We start from the raw sequence: 20,446 nt of genomic DNA on the forward strand, positions 1-20,446 counted from the left end.
TGATGGCGACAACCCTCGTGGTTGGATACAGAAATTTGAACATTACTTTTGGTTACACAACATCGATGAGAGTCGCCGAGTATATATTGCAGCTATCTATCTTGATGGAAAGGCCGATAAATGGTTTCTCAATTTTCAGGTTGGTCGAAATCGTATAACTTGGTTTGAATTTGCTCACGACATTTGTATCAGATTTGAGAACCCTGATGAAGAAAATTTTATTGGAAGTTTTAATAAGCTAGTACAGATTAACTCTGTAGAGGAATATTTTGAAGAATTTGAGTCTCTCAAAGCTCTTATGCTTGCAACAATCCTTCCCTAAGTGAGCACTATTTTATCATGAGTTTCATCAGTGGGTTGAAGGAAGAATTACGAAATTCTGTAGCTATGTTTTACCCAAAATATTTTTCCACAGCCTTCTCCTTAGCAATAATGGAGGAACAAAAGTGTCATTCTGCCGCTGCCAAAAATGTTAGACCCAACTCTAGTTCTTTCACTAACACTGGAGATTTCTCTAACACCGCTTTTCCTCCCAAACCAATCTCCACATCTTACACTACTTCCAGGTCTACCCCTACAACTCCATAGTCTTACTCCCCAACACCACTTAAACCTGCAGCAACCACTCCTATTATCAAATGCTTAACACAAGAGCAAATGCGCTTTCGCAGGGAAAAAGGTCTTTGTTATAATTGTGATGAGGTTTATTCATTGGGTCATAAGTGCAAGGGTAGACAACAATTATTCATGTTACAAACTGAAAGTTCTGATACACAGGACACAAAGGTCGAGGACGAGGTTTTCGAAGAAGCTGTAGAATCACCAGTTGATTCTGACATGGAGATTTATCTTCATGCTCTCACTGGTACTACCACAGGTGATACTATCTGAATTCATGGTCTTATAAAGAGACAATCTATTTCCATTCTTATTGATACGGGTAGCACAACTAGTTTCATAGATTGTTCTCTAGCTATTAAACTCAAATGCAAAGTGGAACACACATCTCATATGTTAGTCACAGTTGCCAATGGGGAGAAAACTGTAAGTACTGGTATTTGTTATAAACTTCCTTGGAGTATGCAGGGTTATAAATTCTCTAAGGACTTCAGGTTACTTCCACTAGGGGGGTGTGACATGGTGCTAGGTGCTGATTGGCTTAGGAAGCTAGGTGATGTTATGTTTAATTTCTCTAAGCTTAGTGTTTCTTTTGTTCATCATGGTCAGTACATTACATTGCAAGGTATTACAAATTCACCTTCCCTACTCATGATGAATGGTTCAGCAGTTAAGAGATTTATTGAAAAAACTACTCATGGCCTCATTGGCCATCTACTTTCAGTCACAACTAATCCTATACCCCCTCCAACTCCTGCACCTTTATTACCTCTGTTATCTGAATATAAGGATATTTTTGATGAGCCTACTTCATTACCTCCTCATAGAACCTTGGACCACTCTATTACATTAAAACCAAACTCTCAACCTCCAAACCAAAGGCCTTATAGATGCCCTTACATTCAAAAAGGAGTTTTGGGACAACTAGTGAAAGAAATGTTGTCTTCTGGGATCATCCAACACAGTCACAACCCATTTGCCTCACCAATTCTTCTTGTCAAAAAGAAAGATAATACATGGAGATTTTGTGTTGATTACAGAAGACTCAACAACATCACTATTAAGGAGAAGTTTCCTATTCCAGTTGTAGATGAATTGTTGGATGAGCTAAAAGGATTTCTATTTTTGTCTAAATTGGATTTAAGAGCAGGTTATCATCAAATTCTTCTGAACCCCATGGATATCTACAAGACTGCATTTAGAACTTATCATGGCCATTATCAGTTCAAAGTCATGCCATTTGGTTTAGCCAATGCACCTGCAACATTTCAGGCACTTATGAATGAAGTCTTTGCTTCTTACTTGAGAAAGTTTGTTTTGGTATTCTTTGATGATATTTTGGTTTACAGTTCATCCATGTCTGAGCATATTGAGTATTTGAGAATAGTTTTTTCCTTACTCAGATAACACCAGTTATATGCTAAACTTTCAAAGTGTTGTTTTGGTCAATCACAGTTGGAATACTTGGGCCATATTATCACTCCTGCTTGGGTTTGTGCAGATCCAAACAAAATTGCAGCAATGCAAAATTGGCCAATTCCAACTTCTATCAAAGAACTGAGAGGGTTTCTGGGTTTAACAGGATATTACAGGAAATTTGTGAAGAACTATGGTGCTATTTGCAAGCCTCTTACTGATTTTTTGAGAAAAAACTCCTTCAATTGGAATGCAGTTGCCACCTCTGCATTTGAGCAACTCAAGCTGGCCATGTCCTCCACTCCAGTGCTTGCATTACCAGATTTTTCTAAGCCATTCACTGTTGAAAGTGATGCCAGTGAGCATTGTCTTGGTGTTGTCTTAACTCAAGATGGTAAACCCATTTCATTTTTCAGTTCCCCATTAGGGTCAAGAGCTAGAGCCTTGTCTACCTATAAAAAAGAATTTTTGACTATAGTTAAGGCTGTGCAGAAATGGAGGCATTATTTGATGGGTAACAAATTCTTCATCCAAACTGATCATCGCAGCATTAAATACTTTTTGGAACAAAAAATCACTACAGTTTTACAACAAAAGTGGTTAATGAAATTGTTGGGTTTTGAGTATGAGATTCAATACAAGAAGGGTAAAGAGAATATAATTGTTGATGCCTTATCTAGCCAGCTCCTGCTGCAACTTGCTCTGCTTTAACTATGTCTCAGCCAAATTGGGTTCAAAACTTACTTCTCAGCTAGTTGGTGATGACAAGGTACAACAACTCATTGCTCAACTACTTATTTCTGCCGACTCTGTTCCCCATTATACTTATAAATCTGAAATAATGAGATACAAAAATAGAATATATGTGGGAGCTAGCAATGGGGTAAGAACTGCAATCTTGAATACTCTTCACACATCTGATGCTTGTGGTCATTCTGGCATTCAAGCCACTTATATCAGAGCAAAGTCACATTTCTTTTGGCCTAAAATGAAGAAGGAGATTATCTTATTTGTCACTGAATGTGACATTTTCCATAGAAATAAAGGTGACTGCTCTTTTCCAGTTGGTTTACTGCAACCTCTACCTATACCTGAGCATGCATGGCAGCACATCACCATGGATTTCATTGAAGGTTTACCCATGAGTGACATGAAAAGTGTTATCCTAGTGGTGGTTGAAAGACTCACCAAGTACAGTGATTTCATGGCTTTGCAACATCCTTATACAGCTGCTTCTGTGGCTAAAGTTTTCTTAGATCAGGTATTCAAATTGCATGGACTTCCTTCCTCCATAGTTTCTAACAAAGATAGAGTTTTTACTAGTCACTTCTGGCAAGACTTATTTAAGGCTCTGGGTACTGGCTTGAATCTCAGCACTGCAGAGAGAGTCAATTCTTGTTTGGAAACTTACTTAAGATGCATCACTGGTCACAAGCCTACTAAGTGATGTCAATGGTTATCTCTTGTTGAATGGTGGTACAACACTAGTTATCATACTAGTTTAAAAATGTCACCATTCCAGGCCTTATATGGTTACCTTCCTCCACACATGGCTTTTCCATCATCAACCACCACTTCTGTAGCTGCTGTAGAGTCTTATCTCAAAGACAGAGAAGCAATGATTGATATTCTGAAGGAGTCTCTACACACTGCTCAAGCAAGAATGAAGTTCTTTGCTGATAAATCCAGACAAGACAGGACCTTTGTTGTGGGAGACTTGGTGTATATGAAACTGCAACCTTATAGGAAAGCTTCTGTGTGACTAAGGAAGAATTTCAAGTTATCTGCCAAATTTTATGGGCCTTTCCCTATCATACAAAGAATTGGACCAGTTGCCTACAAGCTACAACTTCCAGACCAGGCTAGAATTCACCATGTGTTTCATGTGTCTCAATTGAAATAACACATTGGTAAGAAGCACATTCCCTCTCCTACATTACCAATTGTTGATCATGAAGGTGAAGTGATTATGGTTCCAGCCAAAGTATTACATCACAGAACCATTTCCTAGGGCAGAAGGCAAGTTCAACAGGTGCTCATTCAATGGAAAAATTCAACTCAAGAGGATGCTACTTGGGAGGATGTTGCCACCATTAAGTCCCACTATCGCAATTTTATTCTTGAGGACAAGGATAATTTCTAGCAGTAGGAAATGTCATAGTCCTTTAGCTTGGTGATGCATAATGTGGTCTACCCTTATCATTTAAGTGTGTGCTCTTATAACTTGTTAGTCATTGGTCATTTCAGTAGTTAGCATTGCCCGATCAGATGGTGACATGTATCGACTATCTGATCGTTGTTAATAGGTCTTCACTTCCCTTAAATGTGTAAGAACCTCTTCCTTTTTCTTTAATGAAGAATTATCTGCTGTTTAGCTTAGTAGTGTTAGCTTAAATTTAAATTCACTAACTCTTGATCTCCAAATTGTACTGAGTACAGTACAATATCCAAAGAAACATTAAATGAAATCATAATATATCACACATGCATTAATTGGATTTAGTGGTGGCATGCTGAATCTAATGGGAAATGAGATTTATTTGTTTATTTTTATTCATAACTCATAAGTGAAATATGCATACACACTATTATTCAAATGATTAGGTGTTCGATTTTTTGATTTAATCTAAAGTCCAGAAAAAAAAGAAAAATTACACCAGTCAGATATCATATTAAAGCAGTTCCGTTACGGCACGAGCTATCTCTAGATATTTGTTAGAATTCTCTGTTACAGCACGGGTTATTTCTAGTTGGACGACAAATAACCTTCCTTCCAAAATTTGGTACATGGAGACTCAGCGCCTGCTGTAACACATTATACTTCTCCCCATACGTTTACATTCCCTTTACGTCGTGTAAGCAATAGCCGTCGTTAACTGCCACGTCAGCTAATTTCCCCCTCATTTACAAGGAGAGAATAAATAATACCCCATTAAGTTCATTTTATTCCTGAAAGAAAACTGTTTAGGAATAATTCCTAGGGCACAGAAAAAAAAATCGAAAAAAAAAACAAACTGAAACAGCCATGAATGTCTTCAGATTTGCAGGTGATATGACTCATTTGATTAGCGTTTTAGTTCTTCTTCTCAAAATCTATGCTACTAAATCTTGTTCAGGTAACTATAACAAATTTCTTATCAATGGTTTCTCATTTTGATTGAGTTTGAAAATTAGGGTTTAATATTTCATTTAATTTTTGGGTGTTTTTTAGGGATTTCACTGAAGACAGAAGAGCTATACGCGCTCGTATTTTTGGCTCGATATTTGGATCTATTTACTGATTTTATATCAGTATATAATACTGTGATGAAGATTGTATTCATAATGAGTTCTTTAGCGATTGTTTGGTGCATGCGTATGCATCCTATGGTGAGACGTTCTTATGATAAAGAACTTGATACTTTTCGACATTATTTCTTGATTGCTGGATGCTTATTGGGTGCACTTTTAGTTCATGAGAAGTTTACATTTCAAGAGGTAATAAATTTTTATTTCTTATTCTTTTGTGTAGTTAACTGATCATCTTGATTGTTGTGAATGAGCTGAAGTACTTGGCATTATTGCAAATATATAAATTTTTGTTTATAAGGATATAGTTATTTTTTGTGGTGTTGATCCTTTTGTATCTTCCTTGGATGATAAACTCGTTGGTTTTGGTAAACATCTCGAGGAATTAGAATGTCTGACCGACCTCCAGATAGTTTAAACATGTCTGAAATGTTTCAGGGTTCAATTCATTGTATGGTCTAGATTATGTGCTTGCATTTGTAGTCAAACACCCAGAATTTGGTTGATGTAGAAATTCCAGATACTTTATGGTTAGTGTTTGGTAATGGAAAGAATATTTTGAATGATTCGAGGGCAAATACATGTTATCTTCATATTCACATGTAAATGAGGCACTTGGACAAGTTGTGATTTTCTTTTTTGTTGATGTTTGTCACGTTGTCTATTGGAATTACATTTCCTGTTTTTCTTTGAAGTTCTAAAACTCTTAAGTAAAGATTGTGGCAACACCAATGAAGCAGTGTTGGAGTTTCTCCGACTTAATAACATGGAGGTTGTTAGTTAAAATCTGACATAAAGACAATACAGCCAGTTGTTTGCCCGTTGCATATTAGTGGTCCTATTGTTTGACCTTGCTATTTGGCTGGATGCTCTAAGAGTGAGGAGGCATGACACCCAATATCACATGCCATTCTTAAAATAAGGAAGCTTATGTCAAGCTGGTTGTGGATATCATTTGTCTTTATTTTCCTGTATTTATAGATTGTTGTGTGTCTTGCTTAAGGATACTTTACCTTTTAGGAACAGAAAGAAGGATTTATTTCGGTTTTGATAGTTTCTGTTTTGTTTCTTTAAGCCTTCAATTCACAGGTGCAGGTAGTTCATGAATACCCTAGAATTCGTCCTTAGGCTATCTCGATATACTGTTTTTATCAATAATCTATATGATCTTCTATATATGGTTCATGTTTGACTCTATTCTGCTGCAGATATTTTGGGCATTTTCCTTGTACTTGGAAGCAGTTGCGATTCTTCCACAATTAGTATTGCTACAGAGAAGCGGAAATGTGGATAATTTAACCGGGCAATATGTTTTCTTTCTCGGGTATGGTGTTTTTCCCCTTCACTTCAGTTCACTTTGCACTAGCTTGAGACTATTTACAGAGTGAATACCGAATAGTCCATCTTGAGTCCTCAGGTGCCATCCCTTATGGAATGCTTCTACAGATTTTACATTTCACTTTTTAGCATAGATTTGAAAATGTCAAAAGTTACTAGGTTAAGTTTTGTTTTACTTCGAACGTGGCTGACATGGTTATGCCATTTGACATGATGAAATGCTACTTAATGTTTTAAAAAACTCTGCTTTAAGCTCTGATGAGTAATCATACTTCCAGCTTCAGGTGAAGAGAAATGATAAAGGATGTTGCCAAAACAGTACCCCTGCACCTGCAGGCTGCAGTGGATCGACTTTGGTTAAACCATTTTTTAAGCCAATTACCTCAACTGGTTTTATACACTCATAGTGAGAATAGGATCTGGATATATCTCATCCTACATTGTCTGGATACCTGAAAATAGATTCCTTCACTCTCTATGTTTCACACCTGTGCCCTTGTCATGTCTGGACAGATAAGATACATGCGCAACTGGAATTTCATTTCTCGTATGATACATGTGTATCTTCCTCTTTCCGGGAACTAATGATCCTCAAGATCGATTGAGGATAGAAATATAATTTGGAAAGGAATACTGATTTCTAGGCAGTATTCTTAGATAAGGAAATATTCTTAAACAAGGAAATATACCTAGAAAAGGAATACTTCCTAGACAAGGTAATATACCTAGATAAGGAAATATACCTAGAAAAGGTATTATTCCTAGATAAGGAAATAGATTCCTAGAAGCTTTTGGGAAACCGTTAAAGCTATAAATAAAGATGTTTAGCTCATAGCTAAGACATCTAGAGTGTGGTTTGTGATACAGCCTCACCTAGATCAAAGAAAGGAGGTTTGTGAGATAAATCACCTAGAGATAAGTTTGTGAGGCAATTAATTATTGTAAAAGCAAGCTTAGCAAACAGTTTAAGGTTTGATCCACTGTTTAGAGAGACTGACCGTAACAAAGAGAGAATTGTAATAATTTTTTTGTTCATAATCTAGAGAAGATATATTTCTTCGAACCTGGTTTCTAGTGTGTTCTATTTTCTAGTTTTCGTCTATTATTATTCTGAATTCCGCCTCTATAATAATAGCCACCAAGGTACAAAGATCAAAACATATGAAGTTGGTATCAGAGCAAGGTTCGTTCTTTTAGGGTAGATTCATGTGGTTTATAGTTCTCACTAGATCTCTCTATGTAAAACTTGGTGATGTGCTCGAGAAGCTAGAAGACGTTAGGAGAACAAGGGAATCAAAGATGGGAAAGTAAGTCAGTTGATGATCCTAAGCATAACGAACCACAAACTATGGAAGAAAAGGTGGATGAGCTACAAACAGACACGCAGTCGGTTCAAGTTACCCTTAAGGAATCGAATAAAGGTATTCATTCTCATACACCCAAGCGGAAGGCGAAGAAAAGGACTACGTCTTCATCTGGTGTTTTTGAAGAAGGAGAAGAAGAATCGCTCAAAGAAGATTGCATCATGGAACGAAGAGTGACTAAGACAAGACGAAGAGATATGGAAGCTTTTCAAATTAGACGTCAAGGTCCAGTTTCCAGCAAAGAGAGATGGTTCAGCAGGTTGAAAGGAACCCTCGAGTTCCCTAACCTCCAAATCTAACTTTCACGGGAGTTCAAGTTCTTGAGTGGGGGGCATGATACATGTGTATCTTCCTCTCTCCGGGAAGTAATGATCCTTAAGACCGATTGAGGATAGAAATGTAATTTGGGAAGGAATACTGATTTTTAGGCAGTATTCTTAGATAAGGAAATATTGCTAAACAAGGTATTATTCATAAATAAGGAAATATACCTAGAAAAGGAATACTTCCTAGACAAGGTAATATACCTAGATAAGGAAATATACCTAGAAAAGGTATTATTCCTAGATAAGGAAATAGATTCCTAGAAGCTTTTGGGAAACCGTTAAAGCTATAAATAGAGATGTTTAGCTCATAGTTAAGACATCTAGAGTGTGGTTTGTGATACAGACTCACCTAGATCAAAGAAAGGAGGTTTGTGAGATAAATCACCTAGAGATAAGTTTGTGAGGCAATTAATTATTGTAAAAGTAAACTTAGCAAACAGTTTAAGGTTTGATCCACTGTTTAGAGAGATTGTGACCGTAACAAAGAGAGAATTGTAATAATTTTTTTGTTCATAATCTAGAGAAGATATATTTCTTCGAACCTGGTTTCTAGTGTGTTCTATTTTCTAGTTTTCGTCTATTATTATTCTGAATTCCGCCTCTATAATAATAGCCACCAAGGTACAAAGATCAAAACATATCAAGTTGGTATCAGAGCAAGGTTCGTTCTTTTAGGAAAGATTCCCGTGGTTTATGGTTTTCACTAGATCTCTCTATGTAAAACTTGGTGATGTGCTCGAGAAGCTAGAAGACGTTAGGAGAACAAGGGAATCAAAGATGGGAAAGTAAGTCAGTTGATGATCCTAAGCATAGCGAACCACAAACTATGGAAGAAAAGGTGGATGAGCTACCAACAGACACGCAGTCGGTTCAAGTTACCCTTAAGGAATCGAATAAAGGTATTCATTCTCATACACCCAAGCGGAAGGCGAAGAAAAGGACTACGTCTCCATCTGGTGTTTTTGAAGAAGGAGAAGAAGAACCGCTCAAAGAAGATTGCATCATGGAACGAAGAGTGACTAAGACAAGACGAAGAGATATGGAAGCTTTTCAAATTAGACGTCAAGGTCCAGTTTCCAGCAAAGGGAGAAGGTTCAGCAGGTTGAAAGGAACCCTCGAGTTCCCTAACCTCCAAATCTAACTTTCACGGGAGTTCAAGTTCTTCAGTGGGGGCATGATACATGTGTATCTTCCTCTCTCCGGGAAGTAATGATCCTCAAGACCGATTGAGGATAGAAATGTAATTTGGGAAGGAATACTGATTTTTAGGCAGTATTCTTAGATAAGGAAATATTCTTAAACAAGGTATTATTCATAAATAAGGAAATATATCTAGAAAAGGAATACTTCCTAGAAAAGGTATTATTCCTAGATAAGGAAATAGATTCCTAGAAGCTTTTGGGAAACCGTTAAGGCTATAAATAGAGATGTTTAGCTCATAGTTAAGACATCTAGAGTGTGGTTTGTGATACAGACTCATCTAGATCAAAGAAAGGAGGTTTGTGAGATAAATTACCTAGAGATAAGTTTGTGAGGCAATTAATTATTGTAAAAGCAAGCTTAGCAAACAGTTTAAGGTTTGATCCACTGTTTAGAGAGATTGTGAGCGTAACAAAAAGAGAATTATAATGATTTTCTTGTTCATAATCTAGAGAAGATATATTTCTTCGAACCTGGTTTCTAGTGTGTTCTGTTTTCTATTTTTCGTCTATTATTATTCTGAATTCCGCCTCTATAATAATAGTCACCAAGATACAGAGATCAAAACGTATCATCGTATGTCTATATAAACTTGTCTCTGTACTAGTATCACAAGAGTACGAAATAACAGATTGGATCATAATGTTTGGGTGAAAGCATAAAAACCTATCCCTACCCTTCTCTAAATCACCATGTCATGTAGTATTTTTCTTTCTCAATGTTGTAGTTTTATATAATTTTGAAAGACTTGTGCTTGAATTTGTTTTCGGAATATAAAGTTATGTACTAATTTTGATAAATCACCATGTCATGTAGTATTTTTTTTCCTCAATGTTGTAGTTTTATAAACTTTGAAAGACTTGTGCTTGAATTTGTTTTAGGAATATAAAGTTATGTACTATTTTTGATAACATTGGAAGTGTGTAACAGTACGGTTTTGTTACTCATTAGTGTACTACTATATCTCATTCTTGTATGTGACATTAATGGATCATAAGTCTTGTGCCTTCTTATCTGTGAGAACATAGATTGAACTTAGATAAAAGTTATTTCGTAAATGTATGCTAGAAGTCTGTGTAATATTTGAAGCACCAAGCTAAAAGTTTGTTTTGTTAACATTATAGTGTAATGCTCCCCATTTTCTTCTATCTTAGACTTCTTAGTACTGTAATCATATCATGTAGTATCCGGTGGCACAACCTTTATCTTGAGCTGATTGCAAATGTCATCTATCTGAAGTTTCTCTTAAAAGTTAGGACCATTTAGCCATTGGGCATCCAAGTTTAGGGTTTGGAAAGCCTCTTTTACCAATACATTGTGGGGTATCCATAAGGTTAACAATCGAAATTTGTCGAATAATAATTATCAGAAAGCCTCTTTATGTTTTTTGAGTCAAATGTCGAATAATAAAGATCTGAAAACTTGTTTCTGTTTGTTTCTTCGCTTGACATATGTGATAATCTTGTTTCAAGTTTAAAATTAACTTCACGTAGTACTCTGGTATATCTAATCTGCTCGGTACATTATCATTGTTAGGCGTTCTTTAAAAGATAGCTGTGTTTTCGTAGTAACGCAAAACTATAAATACAAGATCACTTGTGGCTGCTGGGAAAAAAAAATCTGCTTTTTTATTAAAATCTCTCTATTTAACACCAAAATTCATTGCTAACTAATGTTGTTTGTCATGTTTATAGAGCTTATCGTGCACTGTATATCCTGAACTGGATCTATCGCTATTTCACAGAGAAGCATTTCGGACGATGGATATGTAAGCTCTTGCAACGAATTAAAATAGTTAATTGATACTTTTATATTAATGTTATCCTGGATATTTACTAACACTCTTTTGCGTTTGTTGTTGAAGCTTGCATCTCGGGTCTTGTCCAGACAGCTCTCTATGGCGACTTCTTCTATTATTACTTTATAAGGTGAAGTACTCCAGAGTTGATGTAAACTCCAATATTGTGCATCAAATTTGGAGTCAAATGTCGAATAACATCATTTTACTGTCATGCAGCTGGAAAAACAACGCAAAGCTTCAACTGCCAGCATGAGGAAATGGCGACGTCTGGAACTTCAGAAAATGTCAGAGCTGACAAATATGCGCCTTCTAACTACTGCAATATCTCAAGCTGACTCACTTTTCTTTCTTAGCTGTTTTCAGGAATACTTTCAAAGTAAAGTCTATCCATCTCATGAGGGGATTCCTCTTCATTTTTGTTATACCTGTATCATTTGGGAAGTAATAGTGTAGGGTTGTATGCATGTCTTCCTCGAGCCCATATGTAAAAATACCAAACTTAGTACTATAAAGAGTTCGGAGGTATTACAAAGTTTCCCTTTAGTTGGACATTTCAGATGTTAATTGGGAACACCAAGAGAATTTTTCCTTTTACTTTCCTTTTCTTTTTTGAATCTTTGATGGAAGAGTTTTTCCTTTTCTGTTTAGCATAATACGGCACATTTGCCATGGATCTGAACTAGACAAGTTTTTAGTAAAATTAGTCATTGTGCTGAAATGCTCATCTTCCTGAACGTGAAATTGGCCAAACTCATTGAATGCTGTAAAATCCCATTTTTGGATCTCTTCCTTGACTGTTATACGAAGAGATGTATGTACATTTATCCACCCAAAATCTCGCAAACAATAACACCCCCTTACCTAGGGCGGCTTCTCTCGTGAACAATAACATCCCTTATCTAAGGCGACGGCTTATTTTACCTAGCATTTTTAGGGGCCATTCAAAATGATTTAGGGGCCAACAATTTAAACCCAGCCAAGGGCACTAGTTAAGGGGTACCTATAGGACATTGAAGTTACGTAAATACCTTTGCAGTATAAAGAAAATAAACCAACCCATTTTCAACTCTCTTCTTCTCTGACCCTTCACTCCCGATTGTGGAGGAATTTTTTTTTCCCTCGTTCTTCAATTCAACTCATCGTCATGAATCGTAAAATCAAAACATCGTCGATTCGTTTATAAAACAATGGGTAAGGGTAATGAATGCCACAAACCTAAAACCAAAAATGTTCCTCGCGGTATCGATCCAAAAATTGGAATTTTACCAAGAAATAAAGATATTGTTGTTGAAAATGACAAAGAACGCGAAGAACACGAAGCCGCGGATGTAGATGGTGGTGGCGATTCTGATAGTCAAACACTCCGGCAACTTCAAATGGCCCCAATTAGGTAAGACTATCAATTTTTGGGTTTATTTCGCTTTAATTCGACGAATCAAAATTTTTTTCTTCTAGGGTTTTCGGTTATTTGCCCAGATTTGGGAGTTATTCATGTTTTTTGACTTCTGAATGTAATCGTGTTCTTCATTTCTCAAGAACATCGAACGTATTCGGGAGTTAGACTTGTTGGTTATCTGCAGAATATTTTTGGCCATATCTTCCTGTGTACAAAATGGAAATAATCGGTAGTTGAATGAATATGTTTTCGTCCGAATATATTTAAATAGAGACACAGTAATCGGTAGTACACTTACTACCGAATATATATATATACGATGAAAAATTCTCAAAATTATGATTTAGGCAAAATCCTATTTTGGGGCCAGCATATATTCGGAAGAGAATATAATGTTTTATACCTCCGATTGTATAGGATGAAAATTTTAGAGTTTCTGAACTCCAATTGATGAATATTCGGTTGTAAATATATTAAATTATCTTCCGATTGTTTTGTATTCGGGAACAATATGTGTCTTCTTACTTCCGAATGTGTACATTCGGGTTATATTTGTGTACTTTGTCTTCCGATTTTGTGGTTTGTAAACATTGATCCTTTTTTTGTTGTTTAAACAAAGTCGAGCTAAGCATGCCCCAAAAACAGGCGACTTAAGGCCTTGTCGAGCAGGGAGGAAGAAAGTGACAGCTAGTGCTAGGAGAGAAAGGAGTGCCAATGCTAATTCAAGTGCTCAACAAAGTGTAGAAGAACAAAGCAGTCAATAAGGGGTGCAACCAAGTGCTCAACAAAGTGTATAACAACAAGGCAGTCAACAAGGGGTGCAACCAAGTGTTGAACAAGCCACTCATCAATGTGTAGAACCAACTGGTCCACAAAGCAGTGAACAAGGTGTGCCACCAAGTGCTCAACAAGCCACTCAACAAGGTGTAGAACCAACTGCTCCACAAGTTACATCCCACCATGAAATTGAACCAATTGATCCAGTGCCAAGAGTAGAAGAAGAAGGACAACCAAGTGGTACCCAAAAAGCCAAAAAAGGAAAAGATGGTGGAAAGAAGGATATTGCTAAGAAAGCATCACATCTTATCCCTCAGCACTTGAAGAAGAAGGATATTCCAGCAGGCACAATCCTTGGGCTACCGACGGATGGAGGAAAATTTCTATTTGGATACAAAGACTCCTGGGCCAAAGAAATATACGAAACTGAGGTAATAATAATCGTATCTTTTTTATTAATGTATTGTCTATGTGTTCTATCGTAATAGTTGTATTAAGGGTTTTTGTATGTACTTTAAAAAAAATTCGTGTGTTTAGTAGTATCATCAAGATGCGGTTCGTCTACTCAAACCCACCGCCGCACCAACAAAAATGCTTGACTGGCCTTTATCCGGTGAATGTGAAAGGTTCAAGAGAATTGTAACCAACTCGGGGTTAGATAATGCTGTCGAGAATTCATTGTTGGAACATGACCGTGTGGATATATCGGCGTTCGTGGATAGAATGTATTCTGAGACCGATACCTTCCATATGCCGTTTGGGGAGATGACGATTACCCCGGATGATGTTGTGCAGATTCTTAACCTTCCCGACCAAGGCACATCTGTGAAGTTGAACTACACAAAGTAGTTAAGTTGGGCACAACTTTATGCTCTAACTAAAAAGTGCTTAGGTTGGGATGAAGAGACGACAACAACAGAAGAGTTTAGGAGGCATGCAAGTTACAGAACAAGACAGATCAACATTACCTTTTTGATGAATATGTTCCGAGGCACCTTGGAGAAAGAACAAAATAGAACGTTAACTGATGAGAAAGTGGATCACGCGGCCACCGCATATCTCCTTTGTGTATTGGGATGTGTCATATTCCCCAATACTTCTGGCAACCGTATCGATGCCAACCTTCTATAAATTTTGGATCCTCTCCATGAAGTCGGTGACTACTCTTGGTGCACGACATGCCTAGCATTCTTGATGGAAGAGTTGAGAAAGGCTTCGAGGCTAGGAACTTTCCAAGTTGCCGGGAACGTGGCTCTATTGCAGGTTTTTTTTAACTCATTAAGTCAATCTATAGTTATTTGGTAGACAATACATATGATGCATATTCCGAACTCCAAATGATGCATATTCGGTAGGATCTACACATTGTTAACTTCCGAATGTTGTTTATTCAGAAACATGTTACTTAGTTTTACTTCCGATTGTTTAGAATCGTAATTTAGTCTTGGGAAATTACTGCCGAATATATAGGCCAAAATAATATGATTTACTGAACTCCAAATGATGCATATTCGGTAGGACATGATCCATCTCTTATGTCTAAATGTTGTTTATTCGGTGACAAGTTACTTAGTTTTGTTCCCGATTATATATAATCGGAAATAATTTTTGGAAATTACTACCGAATATATAGGCCAAAAAACTATAGGTTACTGAACTCCAAACGATGCATATTCGGTAGGACATGATCCATTTCTTACCTCCGAATGTTGTTTATTCGATGACATTTTACTTAATTTTACTTCCAATTGTGTAGAATCAGAAGTTAATATTTGTAAATTACTACCGAATATATAGTCCAAAAAACTATAGGTTATTGAACTCCAATTGATTCATATTCAGTAGGATATACACATTTTTTACTTCCGAATAATGTTTATTCGAAAGTCACCATCTTCCGATTACTTATATTCGGTTGCAACTGATGTACATTAACTTCCGATTGTTAATAATCTATTTACTAAAACTTGGTTTCTTATGTATATAGGCATGGATCTATGACCACTTCCCTATCTTGAAGTTGGCCGGAGAGAACCCGGAGTGGCGCAAAGGTACTCCTAGAGGAACAAAGTATATCTTTGAAGACAACCGTTCTAGGACAAAAGAGCAGCAGTTGATTCGCATGAGGGAGATTTTGGATCAATTGAAGGCCTCAGACGTATGCTTTGATCCATACAAGGAAGATCGATCTAGTGGGAATATAAATGTTCGGTCGGACTTGTCCCTTTATTTTGGACCATTGTGGCACCCCACAGGATATGTGATGTATAACCCCTCTAGGATGATGCGACAACACGGGTATATACAACATCAACCAATGGAGGAATTTGGGGATTACTACAAATTAGAGTTGGAGTTGTGCTCTTATAGTGGTGACAATCTCACGATAGTTCACAAAGGCCCACCTACTGTTCCTGATAACTGGGATAAGAGGACTGAGTTCATTATCAACACTGGTAGACCTACCACCCGAGGTGATGAAAATTCTCCAGGATATATGAGTTGGTATAAGAACGTATCACATCCTTTGGTTATCCGTGAAGTTTAATCCAAGACTACTTCGGCGGGGTCAAGTTATAATTGTATCATCAAAGACAAACCAGCTGGTTATGATAGACTGGTGCGTGTTCTTATATTTTTGTTCATTTTATATTATTGCTATTAATCTTAGGTAATAACCATTTGATGTTATGTCATTATGTATAAAAACAGGTGAATAGGTTCAAGCGTGTTTCCAAAATGTTAACTGCATGCATGAGGATCGGAGATCCCGTGCCAGTTGAGAAGATAAAAGAGGCTAGAGACCTAGTTGATAATATGGATAACGAAGATTATGCTGCTCAGTTTGGGGAGTAAGTAACGAAGAAGAATCCTCCCAAGGTGGCAGTATCAAAGACGGGTAAAAGAACTCGAGCGTCGAAGGTGCTCCAACTGAAGGTGCTCAAACTCGTGGTCGTGCAGGACTTGGAGGTAGTCACTGTCGTAAAGTAAAGAAGAGCAGATAAATGACAATGATTTGTGTTGTGTTGGATTATGTCGTTTCATAATATTTATAGTTTGTGTTAGATTATGTAGTTTTTAAGGTTTGGATTTGTGTTGTGTTGGATTATGTCGTTTTTAAGGTTTGGATTGGATTTTAAGTTCTTAAATCACATTATGGTTTTATGGATTAATTATGAATTTAACAATGGTTTCTGAATTTTGAAGCACAATCGGGAGATATATTAATTTCAATATCTCCCGAATTAGGAAAATAATATATTCTGGAGCCATAAAATTGAAATTATTACCGAATATAATTGTTGAGCATTTCAAAATTTCAAGGATTATTGTCTTCCAAAATGCCAAAACCTAAGGATTTTGGCAGGGTTGGATTGTTGAGCCAGTCTACATTCGGAAGTTTAGGTAACTAATTTGACTTCCGATTATTACAAGTTCAAAATTTGAGAAATATCTGTTTTTCCCAAACTCTGATTTTTGGGCCATCATATATTCGAAATCATATATCTTCCGAATATTACAAGTTCAAAACAAACCATGCATGGCTCTAGGTGGTTACAAAGGCCACTATAGAAGGTTAGCCAACCCATATTCAGAAGTTTAGGTTTATGAAGTATCTTCCGATTATTACAAGTTCAAAATTTGAGAAGTATCAGTTTTTCCTAAATTCTGATTTTTGGGCCATCGTATATTCGGGACTTTACGAAAACGCATTATCCTCCAAATATTACAAGTTCAAAACAAACCATGCCATGGCTCTAGGTGGTTCCAAGGGCCACTATAGAAGGTTAGCCAACCCATATTCAGAAGTTTAGGTTTATGGCTTTACTTCTGATTATTACAAGTTCAAAATTTGAGAGTTTTTCCCAAATTCTGATTTTTGGGCCATCGTATATTCGGGAGTTTATGAAAACGAATTATCCTACGATTACAAGTTAAGACTCAGAGTTAAAAATATATGTAATCAGAGCTTTTTCTCTATTAATTACACGTCCGATTTATACATTCAGAACTAGTTTTGGTAGCCATATCAACCGAATGTAGTGCATTATTGATACGAAATCGTACGTTGTATCCGTAGACTCGTGTGACAGCTCACCTCAACGACCATATTTTCAAAAAAAAAGAGCCGGCGGGACTCTAATCTATATAAGGAGGGTAACCCCTTCTCATTTATGCACCATACTGATATTATTGAGGTGGAAATCAAAGTGAAAAACCTTTTCAGTGGCAAGTCCATCAACAATCGACAACATACTTCGAAGATGCAAGCGAACAACTACATCAATTGCAGCAATGGAAGAAGAAATACAAAAAAGAAACAAACAACCAAAAAAATTAAACCGTCGTTAGTGGCAACGAAGGAGGAGGAAGAGGAAATCAAGGAAAAGAAACGAGGTCAAGAACAATTCCATCAAAGAGAAAGATTAAAACAAGTTGAGGAAGAGACCGAATGGATAAAAAAGTATTACATTGTGAAAGATCTACCCGAAGAACAGCAGGATGATCGTATATTTTGGATTAACGTTTCATTGGGTCCTTTTGTTGGTAAATACAAGAAGCCATGCCACAATTATGAACCAGCCCATATTTCTTCAAGGGTGCACCATGTTATAAAATTGTGCACAAGATGCTTATTTCAAGTGGAGAGGAGAGTCGTTTCTACATTTCGAAGCCACGTTGATTGTTGCATCTCGGACTGGGAAAAAAGAATAACATGTGATGTTTGAATGCTGTAATTTTCAAATTTTTAATGTTAATCGGAGGTTTGGTAGAATATTTAGTTCCCGGATGTGCTTAATCGGATGGAATTATAATACTTTTGTTCCGATTACATAATTTCAAAAAAAAATAGTCGTGCCTCGAAATACCCACCAAATCGGTAGATAGGTATTTATGTTTTCTACCAAATGTTTGTATTGAAGACTCTAAGTTCAAAATATATATAATCGGAGTTAATCCTCTCTTATCTAAACTTCCGATTACAATATTCGGAGGCAATACGTGTATCAATATCAACCGATTGTAGTGTATTATTGATACGAAAGCGTACGTTGTATCCGTACACTCGTGTGACAGATGACCTCAACAGCCATATTTTCAAAAAAAAAAAAGCCGCTGGGACTCTAATCTATATAAGGAGGGTAACCCCTTCTCATTTATGCACCAAACTACACATATCCACTCTTCCATCCTCTACTATTTTTAGTTCATTCTATATCTCATATTACGATCATGGAAACCTATGACGCAGCTGCAGATTTGGCAATTGTAAAAACATGGTACCACAAAACAAGACGTGAAGATGTCATATCCGGAAGGTTAACACCCGAAATCTTTTGGGGGAGAGTATATAGCAAATATGTGCGAGAATATGAAAATCCAAAGCAAAGATCCCTCCAACAAGTTCATGATCGTTTCCGAGTTATCCAAAAAGGGGTAAATAATTACATAACGATACAAAAGAGGATCTTTAACACTAGCCACTTAAGCTTGTCGGTCCGAGAATTTGTAAGTATTTGCATACTTATTTGCTATATATCTTGTTACTAAACTATATGAACTTAGCATTCTGTTGTCTTTGTTGGTTTATGTAGGAGACACTAGAAAAAAGGCACTACTTAGAGGAACAAGGAGAAGAATTCACGTACGATGGAAGTTATGAATTATTGAAGGGCGTGGCAACAATTTAGTGTTTGGTATAACTTGGATACATTCGGCTGCATTTTATATTTTATTATCTACCGATTCTGTGTAAACTCCCAGAAATTTAATGTAATCGGAAGACAATATGTTGTTTAATCTACCGAATCTTAGAATATTCCAAAGTTTGTCAGAGTAAGATTAAATTCGGAAGTAATTAAATTATCTTATCTATCGAATATGTATCATTTGGAGTTCAGTAAACTATAGTTTTTGGTCTTCGGATTCGGTAGTAATTTCTCAACATTATGTTTCGATTCTGTATAATCGGAAGTAAAATTAATTAATATTCTTCCGAACAAAAGTCATTCGGAAGTAAGAAATGTGTATGTCCTACCGAATATAGGAGTGTTCCAATTTCTCCTGGGTCCTGAGTTCAAAATGCATATAATCGGAGAGTTAGGAAAACATAAAGAGCCTGATTATGATATTTGGAAGACAACATTGTATTACTTTCGACCGATTAAATCATATATATTTACACAAAAATTCCAAAAAACTTGTACAAAAATGCCGGTTCAAATTACATGTTCTAAACATAACGACCAAACATCGTCATCATCCGAGGGGATCAATTCGAGTAACTCATCGGGAAAGTTGTTGTTCATAACGCGATCCCAATCAACCATGTTGGACTCATATTGTTTCACCCAATCCTTGCAATGATTGATTGGGAAGTAATCGTTCCACTTACACAACGGAGGTAACGAACAATCTTTCTTTACCCTTAAACCGATAAAATGTATTTAATTCACAAATGCCATAACGATTCTTCTATGTTTAACCGACTCGTCGCAACCATTCTTGTGGGTGCAAATGTCATGCTAAGTCCTTACATAGGTGGAACAAAGAAATGTACCACACAATTCAAAACGTCCGCTAGGAGATATCCAAATTTAGGCATTTTCATCCAATACTTGGATCCGATTGTCTTCAATCACTTTCGATACTTTACACACGCAACTAAGTCTTTGAACTCTTGTTCTTTATCGTATCTATCTCCTCGCCTCATCATCTCCATATAAAAACCTTGTCCTTCATTAGTTGTACCGCCATCTTATTTCTTAAATATTGGCATTGGGTGAAATCTTCGATATACGCCTCTCTAAAGTAACCCATTTGTTCCGTAGCGACGTGAAACCCACAATTTCCATCCCCATCAACCTCGTCAGTCGACAAAACAAGTGGAACGATAAGTGGACAGAGTTGTTCCAAATAC

The 20,446-nt window shown here is 36.6% G+C and overlaps 2 protein-coding genes across 2 annotated transcripts; both read left to right on the forward strand.

The window, feature by feature from the left end:
• Positions 1-432: 432 nt before the first annotated feature.
• LOC113290655 lies at positions 433-3,796 on the forward strand. The gene is made up of 6 exons (XM_026540238.1): positions 433-566; positions 672-877; positions 995-1,938; positions 2,074-2,548; positions 2,757-3,295; positions 3,557-3,796. Exons 1-6 carry the CDS (start codon positions 433-435, stop codon positions 3,794-3,796), a joined length of 2,538 nt encoding a protein of 845 aa, XP_026396023.1.
• A 1,192-nt stretch (positions 3,797-4,988) lies between these two features.
• On the forward strand, positions 4,989-12,004 carry LOC113287179 (ER lumen protein-retaining receptor A-like). The gene is made up of 6 exons (XM_026535856.1): positions 4,989-5,150; positions 5,246-5,511; positions 6,531-6,646; positions 11,245-11,318; positions 11,415-11,478; positions 11,568-12,004. The coding sequence occupies exons 1-6, from the start codon at positions 5,060-5,062 to the stop codon at positions 11,602-11,604; spliced, it is 648 nt and encodes a 215-aa protein (XP_026391641.1). The 5' UTR covers positions 4,989-5,059; the 3' UTR covers positions 11,605-12,004.
• Positions 12,005-20,446: the final 8,442 nt, after the last annotated feature.

Source organism: Papaver somniferum, chromosome 6, assembly GCF_003573695.1.
Source record: "Papaver somniferum cultivar HN1 chromosome 6, ASM357369v1, whole genome shotgun sequence".
Classification (NCBI taxonomy): domain Eukaryota; kingdom Viridiplantae; phylum Streptophyta; class Magnoliopsida; order Ranunculales; family Papaveraceae; genus Papaver; species Papaver somniferum.

What these genes read in the sequence shown, in the direction of transcription:
- LOC113290655 (XM_026540238.1), top strand. Translation starts at nt 433, where the DNA reads ATGGAGGAACAAAAGTGTCATTCTGCCGCTGCCAAAAATGTTAGACCC. An exon ending in TCTCACTGGTACTACCACAG is followed by an intron (nt 878 to 994) that starts GTGATACTATCT and finishes TCAAATGCAAAG; the next exon opens with TGGAACACACATCTCATATG. An exon ending in ACTTGAGAAAGTTTGTTTTG is followed by an intron (nt 1,939 to 2,073) that starts GTATTCTTTGAT and finishes GGTCAATCACAG; the next exon opens with TTGGAATACTTGGGCCATAT.
- LOC113287179 (XM_026535856.1), top strand. Translation starts at nt 5,060, where the DNA reads ATGAATGTCTTCAGATTTGCAGGTGATATGACTCATTTGATTAGCGTT. An exon ending in AGAAGTTTACATTTCAAGAG is followed by an intron (nt 5,512 to 6,530) that starts GTAATAAATTTT and finishes ATTCTGCTGCAG; the next exon opens with ATATTTTGGGCATTTTCCTT. An exon ending in CAATATGTTTTCTTTCTCGG is followed by an intron (nt 6,647 to 11,244) that starts GTATGGTGTTTT and finishes TCATGTTTATAG; the next exon opens with AGCTTATCGTGCACTGTATA.